General features: G+C 42.1%; 3 protein-coding genes and 2 long non-coding RNA genes across 7 annotated transcripts in view; all 5 read right to left on the minus strand.

Annotated features, from left to right (window-relative positions):
• Positions 1-934: 934 nt before the first annotated feature.
• Positions 935-2,189, minus strand: LOC135334535 (ATP-dependent DNA helicase Q1-like). The gene is made up of 3 exons (XM_064529760.1): positions 1,917-2,189; positions 1,581-1,804; positions 935-1,531 (listed from the first exon to the last, which is right to left on the minus strand). Exons 1-3 carry the CDS (start codon positions 2,166-2,168, stop codon positions 1,048-1,050), a joined length of 960 nt encoding a protein of 319 aa, XP_064385830.1. The 5' UTR covers positions 2,169-2,189; the 3' UTR covers positions 935-1,047.
• A 4,984-nt stretch (positions 2,190-7,173) lies between these two features.
• On the minus strand, positions 7,174-8,572 carry LOC135334538 (uncharacterized). Its single transcript, XR_010394314.1, has 3 exons — positions 8,491-8,572; positions 8,223-8,406; positions 7,174-8,109 (listed from the first exon to the last, which is right to left on the minus strand). It is a non-coding gene; the product is annotated as an uncharacterized LOC135334538 (long non-coding RNA).
• LOC135335216 (sporozoite surface protein 2-like) lies at positions 8,571-9,769 on the minus strand. The gene is made up of 5 exons (XM_064530636.1): positions 9,746-9,769; positions 9,532-9,699; positions 9,407-9,443; positions 8,921-9,310; positions 8,571-8,830 (listed from the first exon to the last, which is right to left on the minus strand). Exons 1-4 carry the CDS (start codon positions 9,767-9,769, stop codon positions 8,940-8,942), a joined length of 600 nt encoding a protein of 199 aa, XP_064386706.1. The 3' UTR covers positions 8,571-8,830; positions 8,921-8,939.
• Positions 9,770-9,819: 50 nt separating this feature from the next.
• LOC135334539 (uncharacterized) lies at positions 9,820-10,676 on the minus strand. The gene is made up of 3 exons (XR_010394315.1): positions 10,649-10,676; positions 10,433-10,564; positions 9,820-10,238 (listed from the first exon to the last, which is right to left on the minus strand). It is a non-coding gene; the product is annotated as an uncharacterized LOC135334539 (long non-coding RNA).
• A 2,356-nt stretch (positions 10,677-13,032) lies between these two features.
• LOC135334527 (hemicentin-1-like) overlaps positions 13,033-14,837 on the minus strand; it is a 44,162-nt gene continuing 42,357 nt past the window's right edge. For 2 of the 3 annotated variants that reach the window (XM_064529747.1, XM_064529746.1), the window contains 5 exons: positions 14,344-14,801; positions 14,098-14,191; positions 13,983-14,044; positions 13,454-13,932; positions 13,033-13,383 (listed from right to left, as the gene is read on the minus strand). In XM_064529747.1, coding sequence (XP_064385817.1) covers positions 13,110-13,383; positions 13,454-13,932; positions 13,983-14,044; positions 14,098-14,191; positions 14,344-14,801 — 1,367 coding nt within the window. In that variant the 3' untranslated portion in view covers positions 13,033-13,109. The remainder of the gene's footprint in view (positions 13,384-13,453; positions 13,933-13,982; positions 14,045-14,097; positions 14,192-14,343; positions 14,802-14,837) is intronic. The other variant, XM_064529748.1, reaches the window with a different exon arrangement.

Genomic DNA, 14,837 nt, shown 5'->3' on the forward strand with positions numbered 1-14,837 from the left:
AAGTATACTAAAGCAGTTTGAAGGACTATACTGCAAACGTTTATGAACAGTACAGCTTATTTATAGCATGAAGCCATTCTATGTAGCACTTAGATACATAATAACCAAGTCAAGCAATGTCCTTTGCTGTTTTGACTTCACAGGAGGGACAGAGAAAAGTTGACATAGAGTAATTCAAGCTAAACTCAAAAAAATTGGAAACAGAGTAAAGACAACGGACTTAGAGCTTGTCAGTGGTATAAGCTTACTTCTCTCAAGTATCTCCCAGGCCCTGAGTGATCTCTAGTGGATAGGAGAGCTAGAAACCAGGGATACAAAACTTTTCCATGTAATTATTTGCGAGCGCAATAATTACACGGAGTGCTTCACCGGATGTCAGTCCTTTTACATAGGGCGTGGGCGGTCGTTTCCAATCCCCTTTCTTTTGTATCTCTGGCCTAACTGTAGCCTTGAATCCATTTTAATCGGCCTGGATTATCAATCAATTGCGATTTTTGTAATCGATTTTTAAAAATCGATTATCAAAAATCGAATTTCAAAAATCGATTATTAAAAATCGATTATCAAAAATCGAATTTCAATAATCGATTATCAAAAATCGAATTTCAAAAATCGATTATCAGATCGATTGTCAAAGATCGTTCACGTGTAAATCGAAAATCAACTGTAAAAAATTGATTATTAAAAATCGATCTTCAAAAATCGATTTTATATTGGATGCACACGCCTATCAGATTCTGCCTGAATTTTGTCGCAAACGGCGTTCCATACAGCACAAGCAATTGAAACCGAGATCAACATGTTTGTAATTGTCAATATTTCGGAAAAGACTATCCCTTCTACAATCTGTATAGTGTTTGAAGCATATTCATTATCAACTTGATGGTAAATTCTTGCCTTCAAAAGGGTTACACGTGATGGTTTATATACCATCTCGACCTGCTCTACCAGTCTCTTGTACATAGCTACTGATATCGTCTGGCAGGCCAACATGAATGATTTGCCGAATGTTGGGACAATCAACACCCATGCCAAATGCCATAGTAGCTACAACAATGCGAAGATTGCCATCACCCTTAAATAAACGAATGATTTCAGATTTATGGGCTGGATCAGTGACACTTGTAAACATGCCCACGAGGCGAAATTCAGGAAGATTAGGTGCATCATCAGGATTTGTGAATGCAGCTCCAAGGTAATCCTTAAAGAAGAGGTATACATGTCACCACACACTCCAAAAGAACGTCCATATATGATTGTTTTGGGAAACTTGTTTCTCTCGATTACCAATTTCTGGGCCAAGTTTTGGAATGTCTCTGGTATACTTTTGAACAATCCAACAGCATAAATCAAATTTGGGATTACTGGGACTCTCGTAATGACAAATGGGTTTCTTAGGCCAACAATACGAGAAATGAATGAAATGTCACTTCGGGTAGCTGTTGCTGTTAGTGCCATCACATGAGCTGATGTTGGAATGAGGCTGCGCACTTCTCCAATTCTCAACAGCATTTGCCTGAAAGTCTCACCCCTGCAATAATATTATTGGTACAATAAAAAACGATGAGTCAAATACATACCATTTCTTCACACAATGAGCTTCATCGATTATCAAAGCCTTGAGTCTATTAGCATACACATCTCCCCCCAGAAGTCTTCTCCAATGCTTCTTGCTGATGATCATTTCAGGTGTAAAGAATACTAGCTGGTACTTTCTGTGGAAGATCGCATCCATTGTAGCTGCATCAGACATCTCGCCCGAGACATATGTGCTAGAGATGCCTTTAGAACAATAGATGGCTACCTATATATATAGAATAAAAGCATCCAGCTTAGAATGATCTAGTTACGTGTAAACAGCTCATATGCACATGTATACGTATAATTATATGTATGTTCTATCTAGCCTTACATACCTGATCATGAATGATGGCCAGCAGAGGAGTGACTACTACTACAATAGTATGACCTTTCTCCTTCTCCAATATTTTGTCAAATGCTGCAGGCAAATAAGCATAGCAAAGGCTCTTTCCAAATCCAGTAGGCAATACAGCAAAGACATCTCTGCCTCTCAGAAAAGAAGTGACTACTTCCAACTGTTCTGGCTTCAGAACTGGGAATCCAAGCTCGTTAGCAGCTTCTGTGACAGCTTGTGTAACTTTCTCCATTTTGCTCAAGGCAGCTCTGCCCAGCTAACGTTGCACCACCTAGCTAAGTGGGTGTTAACCAACCACTTGCAATACTGCAATCTGATTGGGCTGCACTCCTCAGTGCAGCAGTACAAATCCTATACATGTATAATTTAGATGATGGAGCATTCAAGAATCACACTAATGGGTCTGGGAAACTATGTCAGCGAGGTTGAGGAGGACCAGGATGACTGCAGCGAGCTTGAGGAGGACGAGGAAGACCAGGATGACTGCAGTGATGACTGTTTTGAGACAGATATTTCGGTAACTGGTTTGGGTCATTGTACCATTAATTTTGACTGTAGAAAAGTCATTACCACATGCTGCCTACTGAAGTGTGTACCTAGCACACTGTCGTTATCTACGGTCGCTTTTTTTGCTTACTTGCCTAATGGTATTCGTAGTCCTTAATTCATAACACTGGTGGCTCCTCCACTGTACCATATTCAAGGTTCGTGTGGTTTATTGCTGCCTTTTCCTCTGCTTCGTACTGTACTGTACCCCCTAATGATATTCATAGTGCTCCTAAGCTCTCCTATAATTATATTCATAGTCCTTGTGGTTTATTAGACTCATCCCACACTGTGGGAGCGGCCTTCGATGTGCACGAGCCTTTTTCCTGTGCCTTTTTTCCTCTGCTGTGCTGTACTGTACTGTACCAGGGGCGTTTCTAGAGATTGAAGCAGGAGGGTGCTCAAAAGTACAGGAAAAAAAATGGAGCCGCACGCATAGCGCGCGCGATTTTACGCCCCCGCATTTATTGCGGCGTATCTTTCATACATCCAGCTCCTCCCCCATGCAGCCTTGCAGCAAAAAAGTACAGCACACTGCCCAAGAAAAGAGCGGCTCCTACTATTCTCCTCTAGAGCTTCTCTCTTCCATTCTAGTTCTGTTACTATGTTACTAGACAAAGCATCTAGCTACAATAATTTTTCTGTGTATCTTCTTGTAAATGACAATATAATGTATAATGTTGTAGTTTGTAGCCCAGAGTAATCTATATAGTACCGGTACTATAGCTCATAGTTCCCTGCAAAATACACTCAAATGGGATGCATAGCATGATAATAAGACATAATTATGAGTCAGTCATCTTGTAGGATCTCCATGCACTATTCTTCTGGGGTACATCCTAGCAAACTAGTCAATCACAATGGGGATGTCCAGTCATTCTAGTGTTAGTCATTGCTTCTCAGTATCTCTCAGTGGAGCAAGAGGTGACTGGGATAGTGCAGAGGATCTATTATGCATGCAATTGCATTACATAACAACATTGGAATGGCAATACTGATTGCACATGCTCAATTGGGCGTGGTCATGACTTGTAATCGTTGTGTCAATGAGATAGAGCTGCACAGTTAGCTAGCTAGCTACTGAGTGATACGATTAGTTTCATGGTTGTCTGGGAGGACAGGGGGGTGCTCAAGCCCCCAAAGCCCCCCATTGTACACGCCACTGTGTACCCCATTCCCCCCAGCACTGATATTCATAGCACTATTATGTGGTCGGAGCGCTCCCATAATGGTATTCATAGTTTCTTGTGGTTAATTAGGCTCCTCCCACACTGCTTTGAAGTGGACGAGCCTTTTCCTCTGCTGTACTGTACTGCCCCCAGCACTTAATGATATTCATAGCACTATTATGTGGTAGGAGCGCTCCCATAATGGAATTCATAGTTGGTTTGTGGTTAATTAGACTCCTCCCACACTGCTTTGAAGTGGACGAGCCTTTTCCTCTGCTGTACTGTACTGTACCCCCTCCCCAGCACTTAATGATATTCATAGCGCTATTATGTGGTCGGAGCGCTCCCATAATGGTATTCGTAGTTGGTTTGTGGTTAATTAGGCTCCTCCCACACTGCTTTGAAGTGGACGAGCCTTTTCCTCTGCTGTACTGTACTGCCCCTCCCCAGCACTTAATGATATTCATAGCGCTATTATGTGGTCGGAGCGCTCCCATAATGGTATTCGTAGTTGTTTTGTGGTTAATTAGGCTCCTCCCACACTGCTTTGAAGTGGACGAGCCTTTTCCTCTGCTGTACTGTACTGCCCCCCAGCACTTAATGATATTCATAGCGCTATATTATGTGGTCGGAGCGCTCCCATAATGGTATTCGTAGTTGTCATGTGGTTAATTAGGCTCCTCCCACACTGCTTTGATGTGGACGAGCTTTTTCCCCTGCTGTACTGTACCCCACCCCACCCCCCCAGCACTTAATGATATTTATAGCACTATTATGTGTTCGTAGCGCTCCTATAATGATATTCATAGTCCCTGCGGTGTATTAGGCTCCTCCCGTTTCGCGTTTGTGTGTGTGTGTGTGTGTGTGTGTGGCTTGACAGTTGCTATTTCTTTCTGTCATGTAGACGCGAGTGACGACGAGTACACAGAAGGAGGAGGAGGAGGAGACAAGCTGGTGGATGGTATGGCTCCAACTCCGAAACGAAGGAAGCTGGCAAGGCAGGATGGATTACGAAAAGCTAAGTCCACTGGGAAATATCCCGAGTTCAAGGGTGTCGTTGGTGCTGCAGATAAAGTTGACCCCTCTAACACTGCGTTCATAGACTTTGTAAAACTATTGTGGCCAGATAGCTTGTGTGAGCACATAGCCGAGCAAACAAACCTGTATGCCACACAGTGTGGTGCTAAAAGTTGGAAGGGTACACATAGAGACGAGATCTGGGTATTTATTGGCATAATACTGGAGATAGGTATTCATAAGCTCCCCGAGTATACTGACTACTGGTCCACAAATCAGCTCTTAGGAGTACAGGCTGTTAAGGACACCATGCCTTTCAATAGATTTAAATCCTTGCGGCGCTATCTCCATTGTGACGACAATACGTGCATAGTTGATAGCAGAAAGATAACAAGCAAGATACATACAGTTTTGGAAACGCTCAGTACAAACTACTTGGCCAAATATCATCCTAGCCAAGAGCTTTCCGTAGATGAAATGATGATTAAGTACAAGGGTAGAAAAGGGGGTAAAATTCATATGCCCAGAAAGCCTGTAAAGCTAGGTTTCAAGGTGTGGTGCTGCTCTTGTTCTTGTTGTGGGTATCTATGTACGTTTGATGTGTATAATGGTAGGCTCACCGGTTCTTCCGGGAAAAAGGTGTCAGAGAAGGGACTTCTGATGAGGGTAGTGAAGCAATTAGTTGAGCCTTTTGAATCATGTGGTCTACATGGACAACTTTTATACATCTGGTCCGTTGATTGTATACTTACGTAAGCATGACGTATTCGTAGTGGGTACAATGACAAAGTCAGCCGCTGGTTTCCCCTCAGATCTAAAGGGTGTGGTACCTCATAAAGGTGAATATGTATCTAAGACTGTGGATGACATCTGTTACTTTGTGTTCAATGACCGTAAGGTGGTGTGTTTTGCTACTAATAATGTATTTCCTGAGACAATGCCAGACGCTGTGTTCAGATTGCAGGCAGATGGTACTCTATGCGCACAGAGTGTTCCCCCTTGTCTCCCTGCCTATAACTTGTACATGGGAGGGGTTGACAATACAGGGCGTATGAGGAAGACGTATGGATATGATAGAAAGTGTCGCCGGTATTGGTTCAGGATCTTGTTTTATTTTGTGGATATTAATGTTAATAATGTGTATATTCTGTACAAGCACAATTGTGTGAGGGTAGGTGAAAAGCCTAAATGTTTGAAAGGGTTTCGTTTGGAAGTGATTGGTAGTCTGTTGAGTATGTCACGTACATGTGCTAGAGGTGTGTCTGGTCTCAACCTTGGTAATCCTCCCTCGCAGGACATCCGTGTGAGTGTCAGCAGAGTGGGACTGAGCAGAGGTAGATGTCAAATATGTGTGCAAGACAGGATACCCAGCAAGGAGCAAAAGCACACAGCAATGGCTTGCCCCAACTGTACCATCAGGATCTGCCATGAACATACTATTATTGGACATCGATGTAGTAAAATAGACTAGGTGTGAACGTGCTAATAAGGGCGCAGGACAAGTGGAAAGGTCGATTTGATGTCAAATGGATATAATTATGTGAAGGACGTTCCATTTTAATTGTGTACATGTCGTTTTCAAGTGTTTTTTCTGTCATTATGAAAAACAACCCAGTGGGCGTGGCAGAGGGTGGGCGACGATCCGTACCCATTGTTGTAAAGATTATCCCTTTACCGGTGTAGAAGCGATTTGGGCCCCCCCTTATTTTGGGGCCCCCGGCCCTAAAACGCTAGCGATTTGGGGTGTTAAGGGGGGACCTATTGCGCTAGTGATATAGGCCCCCCATAGTGATTTAGGGCCCCCCTCGAGATAGCAACGCAATGTTCTACCATGTAGTCTACCAGGAGAGAAAGGTGCCTCACATCGATGAGCAAGCTGCCAGGTGCAACCTCTGAAGGTGGCTTTCAATTGATGACCACGGTTTCAGAGATGCACCCTGTATTTGTTATGGCTGGCCACTGCCATCAACCCCAACTAAGTGCAACCATAGATCGTCGACGTCTTCTATAAACCACAGGTGGACTGGGGCAAAAGGCCGCCACCTTCTACAAAAGACTAGCAGACATGCTCGCCTGGAAATAATGAACTCAGTAGTAATCAGTTGGCAAAGGTGCAAGCTATCCTTCGCTGCCGTCCGATCTTCAATTATGTGCATCCGTGGAACAAGATCATCACGGAACAAGATCATCAAAATAATCATGGACCCCTACAGAACAAGATCATCAAATCATGGGCCCCTACGTGATGCTACATCACTCTTGCTACAAGAGGGCCTGATCCCTCAAATTTAATTAACTGTCACTATAAACTGAACCATTATATATGTACACGTATACATGCTTCTTCTTATTATTACTATTATACTACTCCTGGTTCTACACATATATCGGTGTGAGATGAGGCCAGCGTCGTACGTATTAGAAGTAATGGAGGTTTAGTCAAGAATCAATGGCAAAAACAATATACATTAGTAATGGTCTATAACAAAACAATAATATTCAATGTCTATAATATATAGCTTGCTAGCTAGCTATTTAATAACAATTTAACAGTTTGGTGATACAGTTAACATGAATTAGATCTACATGTTATACACAGCCATCCTCTTGGCCTGACCTTGATGTTCATGCATTTAAAAAGTGAAACCACTTTTGGCATTCTGTACACTCGGTCATTCGGCTATCATATATATCTGGAAGACCACAAGTGCAGTACAGCTCGATGATTATCTGTTTGGGATCACATCTGTTGATTGCTGCCGAGTTTTTAGATTGAGGAAAAGTGCTGAATGTTTTAGCTTCAAAACAGTGCTGAATGTGTGAACGCATTTGTTGTGAGTCATACGTTACATCTTTCGTACTCTTTGCCTGTGCAGCATTGTATGCATTTGCAATTCTGAAAACACCGCAGTCCATTTCTCCTTCTTGCTGCTGTACAGGCTCAATGTAAACTTTGAGTTTGTTGTTTACCGCAAATTGATTGCCGTATATTTGAGCTAGCTGTACTTGAAGACTTGAGGTTAATCCTCCAGTTGAACAGCTGTCATATCAGTATAGCCTCAGTTTTCCATTGGTGAGGCTGGAAACAACCCAGTGCTCTCTTTCCTCAACAAATAGTATCTGAACGGCTGCATATAATTATAGGCGATAATTATTATTATACACTATGTACATTACAGTAATATAATTAGTGATCCATCGAGATAACATTATATAAGCCTAACCCTTGCCTCTTACAACAGAGTCATGACATTGAATTGCTTTAAACTCTTTTTGAGTAAGTAATGTCGATTGAAGACCATGCAGATGAGGGAACTGATACCTCAGCACTTCATGGGCAGCATACATATGCTTGTCATATAGTTTTCCTCTCTTTACAACTGCCCTATCCCTGTAACGTAGATCTAAGTCAGGTATCCAGAGACTCCCAGCATACCTGGTCTGAGCATGTACAATAATTATTATGTAGTTAATAGTATATATCCACATATTAATTGATTAATGTCGGGACAATTATAATTATACATGCCATGCATGTGGCTGACAGAAGTTACCTTTTGACTCTTAGGTATACAGACTGATTAGACTTTCGTCTCTTAGGTGGTGATGGACTGTCTAAGGGGACATCAATTGGTTGCAAATGAGTCACCACAGGTCCATGTGTAAGGCTCACGTCTGGTGTTGAGCAAAGTGGCATCTTTTGCTGCTCTTTGTCCATCACAGAACTTTGTGGCAAGTCTGGAATATACTTAGTGAGATGATAATTATACCCACACACAGTTTTAGTATACACGCATGCATAATAGTTTTACCGTAATATACCTTGAGGGTGTTGTTTTCTCATATCGTACATCCATTGACATAGTTCATTGACTTGACCACAAGTGCAGGTTAGGCATACTTTTTTGTCAGGAAAGTACCAGACTGGGGGTGTTGACGGATGTAGAAGTGTAACAGGCTGTTCATTTCTAAGTAGCTGATGTCAGTGTTTTCTGCTTTTTTGAAGTCGTCAAACTGATTGTGAAGGAGTGAATTGACGACCACGAAGTCAAACGCTTCAACTAAGTCTGGTTGATGGGTGTATGCTCTGTAAGCTAGCCACAGTGCCACATCAGTATCTTTGCTCAACATACTCGTACTTGTTTTGAAAGAGGTACGATAACTGCAATGGAGAATTTTCAGTAATCTATATATATACTATCAAGTGTTAAAAATGTACAATACAATACACTTAATATAGCAGTGAACTTACATCAAAATCATCATCCTCCTCACTTCTGTACAGATGTGTAGAAGCTCCTGTTCTGTATATACAGTCTCAAAAGGCTTGGATCAAACAGACATTCCATCAGAATAGGATCATCAAACCCACTGGAAACGTATTCTGAAGAGAGGCCAGGCGTATTATCCAGGAGTGTGGGTCCATTGGGATCCTCCAATTGGTCATTGAGCCTGTCCGGTGAAGTAGGGACATTGGGATCATCCAATGTGGTGGGGCCATTTTGATATTCTGGTGGGGTGGGACCATCGGATTTCTCCGGTGGGGTGGGGCCATTTGGATCTTCTGGTGGGGTGGGGCCATTGGATTTCTCTGGTTGGGTAGAGCCATTGGATTTATCCGGTGGAGTTTGGCCACTGAGAGCTACATTAGGGATCGAATCTCATGCGCATGCAGGCTACATGCATGTATATATGTGCAGTATCAAATTGCCGCCTGTGCTGGTAGCTAAATAAATACCTTTTTGTTCAACCAATGAAGAAGGATCCATATAAACCTGTATTATATATGCATGTGTTATTTATCACAATTATGGTATATATATATATAGTTATAGGATTAGCTATATATACATTCATATTTACCTTGAGACGTTTGATGTTACATTTCTTTTTTAACACCTTCCCATCCAAGTCCTTAAGGGTATAGACACCCTTTCCATCTGAGGTCTTAATAATGTATGGTCCACTATACTTGTTTTCGAGCTTTCCACCTTTCCTCTCAACCAAAACCTTGATTCCAAGTTGCAGTTCCTAAATATAAAATGTATTTAATCAAACTGCACAGTTTGAAACAAACCCAGCTCATATATGCTTCATACATCTAGCATTCGCACACATGAATGTGCAAGTGTATATACTTGCATGCAGCCTGTATAAATATATAGGGCTGTATAATTATATACCTCCGGTGAATGCCGTTTATCATAGCACTCCTTTTGCTTTTTTTGAGATTTTTTTATGTTTTCACCAGCTATGCTCTTTATATCTTCTTGCCTCTTGAGCATTTTCTCAATAAAAGCATCTGCAGTTGTCTCTGTATCTATATCTTCACTGGTCACAACAGTGTCTATTTCGTTTTGCTCTATACATCTGCTTCTATAGGCAGCCGAGCTTCACGACGAAACATCTTGAAGAATGCATGGCAAATAGCCGGTTGATCGGTGTTTCGACACTCGGTATGCAAACAGAATAGTTTCTAGCTTTGTATCCCAATCATTGTGTGCTTCATTCACTAACTTGCTGAGAGAACGACAGATTGTCTGATTGAATCGCTCCGTGAGGCCATTAGTCTGAAAATTCAGTGATTAGCCATAATAATTATACCATAATTATAATAGTTGCATGTATTCACTCCTTTTTGCACTAGGTAAAAGTAAAAACGTTCACTCCTTTAAATAAGTTCAAACTTCCTTTCTGGGGTGATGTGAAAGTATATCTATATATGCCATAATTTATTATAATTATGTGCATGCATGCTTCTTACTTGAGGATGATAGGCGGAAGTGATTCTATGCTGTGTGTTTGTTCTTTTAAAGAGTGCCTCAGTAACTTTATTGACAAATTCTCTTCCTTGGTCACTGAGGATAACAGTAGGGCAGCCGTATGTGCAAAATACCTGCGTTACAGTAAATAATTATAACTAAGGGCCATTGCATGCATGTATACATGTATGCACAGCACATAATTTATATAATTATACCGAGTATAAGACGTTGGCTACTGACAATTAATGCAGTTTTGTCTTCTAGAGCAGCAGCTACAGCCCACTTTGTGTAGTAATCTGTAATTGTCATCAAGAACTTGTTTCCTGCTGGAGTTACAGGCAGAGGACCCACTAAATCCATTCCAACCTGATACCAGGCTTCTTCTTTAACAGGAATGGGATGAAGTGTTGCATTAGTTTTATGCAACTTATGGTTTTGGCACTGGCAGTGGTCACATGAAGCAATCTGCAAGAGAAATACCGTTCAATGTACCAAACACCTGCACTATAACAAGGTATATAAATTTGAAGCTTACGTAGGCACATGCTGTCTTGTACATGTTTGGCCAGTAGTATCGTTGAGTTAGCTGAGAAAGTGTTTTGTCTCTTTCTATAGATGAGCTTGCCCATGGATGCTCTCAATGATCTTTCTTCTGTCTTCTTCACCTTCCACCCAACCTAGGAGTGTTCTTCTTATTTCCGCAGCTTGCCCCCGAACAGCAGGAAATACTTCGCTCTTTTGCGGAGGCCACGCTTCTCCTTTTTGTCAGTGTCTGGTGGATACATGACTGATTGTAGGTAAGTAGTGATGGCAGCATATGGGTACGTCTCAGTTTCTTGCTCTTCCATTTGCAACTTAGAGGAGCCAATTTGCACTTTGGAGTCCATTTTCACTGACTTCGGAATTGTGGGAGCAATGTAGACTATGCAGTAACTAAAATACTAGCCAAACTGTACATGCATTGTCTTTATATTCATTGACAACTAACTGTGTGCAAGTCATGGTTACCAAGCTCTACTATACACTAGTCAGCAAGAGAGCTTGGTCACCATGACTTTTGCGAATGGTATTAAGCACTATGTGGGAGACCTCAGACTCTACTTAGCATGATTGGGCGAGCCTGAGGGTGCTAGTGTGTAGTAAATCTGGACTATGCAGCAAGAGAGCTTGGTCCCATGGGTCAGATTTATAGAGTCAGCACTGTGGGATAGAGTCAGCAGGGAATTTTACTTGAGCGAATGGTCAGCACTTTGTGGTTGCCCATGCAGATCTATAGGGGCCCCATATCTCTGGAGGGGCCTCAAAGCGCTAGTGAAATAGGGCCGTGGGGGGGGCCCAAATCGCTAGCGTTTTAGGGCCGGTGGCATAAAATGTTGGGCCCCCCATGTTTAGGCCCCCCCCGGGCCTAGAATTTTAAAATTTTGGGCCCCCTGGGCCTAGAATGTTAACAGTTTAGGCCCCCCAGGGGGTCCAAACTGTTAACATTCTAGGCCCCCCACTGTGAGATTAGGCCCCCCTCTTCTGCTATCCTTTTCTACACGATAGAACGAAGTCAAAGAGATATAATAATATGGTAAGGTTAGCTCTATTAGTTGACAAAGCATCAAAGAGACTGCATGCATGCAAAGACTCTGTATCAAAGTAGCAAAAATGTTTGCATTATTATTCTATCATGGAATTCAAAGTGAAGGAAGATTTACCTTTCAAGTTACTCATGCTTTACCTATAAGAGTTAAATGCTTTGATGCAGCTCTGCAATGTTGGATCTGCCTGTAAGACAATCGATGTTGTTGCATAGCTATCGCCATATTTGCAACTTGGGAACGGGTGCCGGGCTCCGCCCAGCTAAGAATTAATGTCATCGTCCTTATTCTGTCCAACCACAAATTTGTCTCCTGTGAGGCCCTTATAGAGGACAGGTCACCACTCATCTCAGCAGTGACTTGTACAGTGGCCGAGAATTTAGGGTCACCCGCCTCCGCCTACCGCTACAATGAACCCCGCTTGCTTTAATCCTAAGCGCACGCAGATGTTTCCTGATGTCTGCGCGGTAGGAGACACACAACGCGCGGTTAAACAAAGGGCTGCCAACAAAGATCAGTCTGCACAAGGTCAAAGGTCAATCAATCATGTCCTGCAGTCTGCATCGATAGCCAAGAAATACCTTTCGTTAAATAGAATCCAGATATGATTTATTGACCTTTGACCTTGTGCAGACTGATCTCTTAAGATTTGTTGGCGGCTCTTTGTTTAACCGCGCGCGCTGTGTGTCTTTTACCGCACGTGGGCATTAGAAACAACCGCGCGCGCTTTATGTGCCTACCGCGAGCGTTTATATTTAAGTGCGTGCGGTCAACAGAAACTCCGCGTGCACGCGGTCCCTTGTGGCAGTGTACGTAGGCAGAAGCGGGTGACCCTTCTCAGCCACCGTAGACTTGGTCTCCCTGCTCATATAAGAGTAGAGATCCACGTACCTTGCCCTTCAACTTAAAAGGAAAACACAGGAAGACCAATAACACAACAAATTCATGTTACGTAACTCATGTGGGCGTTATATAAACGTATATGCATATAATTATTATACACAGTAAATTTACTTAGAATGAAGTTAGCTACCATCATGCACGTTCTTCGTTTCCTAACAACATTAACACACACATATATACAGCTGCAAAATTAACGTCTACCAGTCACACTATATGCAGCACACTCCGTAAACTCAAAATCTTTAGTATCATCGCTAACTACAGTCTCCATAGTAATGTAGTCATATTCTGCCGCAGGGGGTGGTGGTGCACTGGGGGAAATAGTTGGAAGCTCAACAACATCGTAAACATGTGGAGTAGAGGATGCTTGCTGAGTAGATTCATCTTGGAAAATGTCCAGAATTTCATATTCCCCTTCTTGTGTGTCTACATTACCTTCTGCTGCACTCATCTCAATTGCTGGCCTATGTAAATATACGCATTAAATTTTGCACATACAAACCATATTCTTTTTTGATGAGCAAAATTTCAAACCTGTTTTTGGCAAGATGAAAGCTTCTTGTCCGTTTTATGCGGATCTTGATGTAGATCATGGCAATCAGAATTATGCAAAAAAAGAACAGAAATATCACTGCACCGATTGCCCCACCAACAGCAGCTACTGGAAACTGTGCTGACGTGGGAGATATGGGTGTGGGGTTCATGCATTCTGGATCAGCAATTGAAGTTAGAATAACTTGACAAGTACTATCCACAGGAATCAAGAGGAATTCAAAAGCCACGATTGCTCCATCAGCCAGCCAGTCTTCAATATAGTTTGCAATCTCAACCGCCGAAGCTGTTTGAGTTCCACTAACTTCAGCTCGGTATGTTACAGCATCTTCAGATTCCGCGAAGCAGCGAAACTTGGGATTCATAATATTAAGAACAGAAAATCCACAGTGGCATCTTTCGTTGACGTTTGTAGAGAGGGTATTGTTTAAAGTGTTCAACTTTTGTTGAATATCCTCAGCCTAATAATTGAGTTTCTACATGTATATGCACGTATACAAGAATGACTCACCACCCATTGTTGACACCTGTTCACACCAACAAGTCGAAGCTGAATCAGCAATATTGAAGTGACTGCATAATTATTATAAAAGTATACAGAAGTTTAAGAAAATTAAAGTACTTACGAATTTCAGCCGTAGATTGGACATAGCCACTAGATGCAAAGTTTACATACTGTCTGTTATCTGGATCAGTCTGTCTTACTGCTCTGCGTCCCATCTAAGGCAATTAAGACACCATGCACAATGAATAAACAAGAAAGGCCTTCATAACAATAGCACAATCTTATACCTGGAACTCAAACTAAATTTGAGAAGGACCATCTACATTTTGCTAAATTATGTACGCAAAATATTTTTAAGCTTATATACCTGATTTGAGCCAGATGCTGAGAATGCACGTACAAAGAAAGTGTATCTTGTAGCGAAACACAGCGGTCCATTGGTGTAACGATTAGGACGGTCATTCGGAGAATTAACGTCATCGTCCTTATCCTGTCCAACCACAAACTTGTTTCCTGTGAGGCCGTTATAGAGGTCACCACTCATCTCAGCAGTAACATAAGCATACGGGAAAGAGGGTTTGCTATTGCAAGAAAGGTCAGCATAGGTTCCAAGATCTTGCTGGGGGAATTGAACCTGTGAGTCTGGGTTTAGATCGCTTATTGCTGTTCCTTCAGGAAGGAAGACCACAATAACTTGATAGTGAGTTATGACAACACTGTCTTCTGAGAATGAGGCAACACCAATGGTGACTGTTTGTGGGTCGCTGTTAATGACCTCCTCTTCAGAAACTGACGACGGCTCAACAACAGCAGGAGGTGGGGAAGCTGGGGACAGAAGAAATAGCAGCTGAACAAATACTT

This window comes from Halichondria panicea, chromosome 4 (assembly GCF_963675165.1).
Source record: "Halichondria panicea chromosome 4, odHalPani1.1, whole genome shotgun sequence".
Classification (NCBI taxonomy): Eukaryota; Metazoa; Porifera; class Demospongiae; order Suberitida; family Halichondriidae; genus Halichondria; species Halichondria panicea.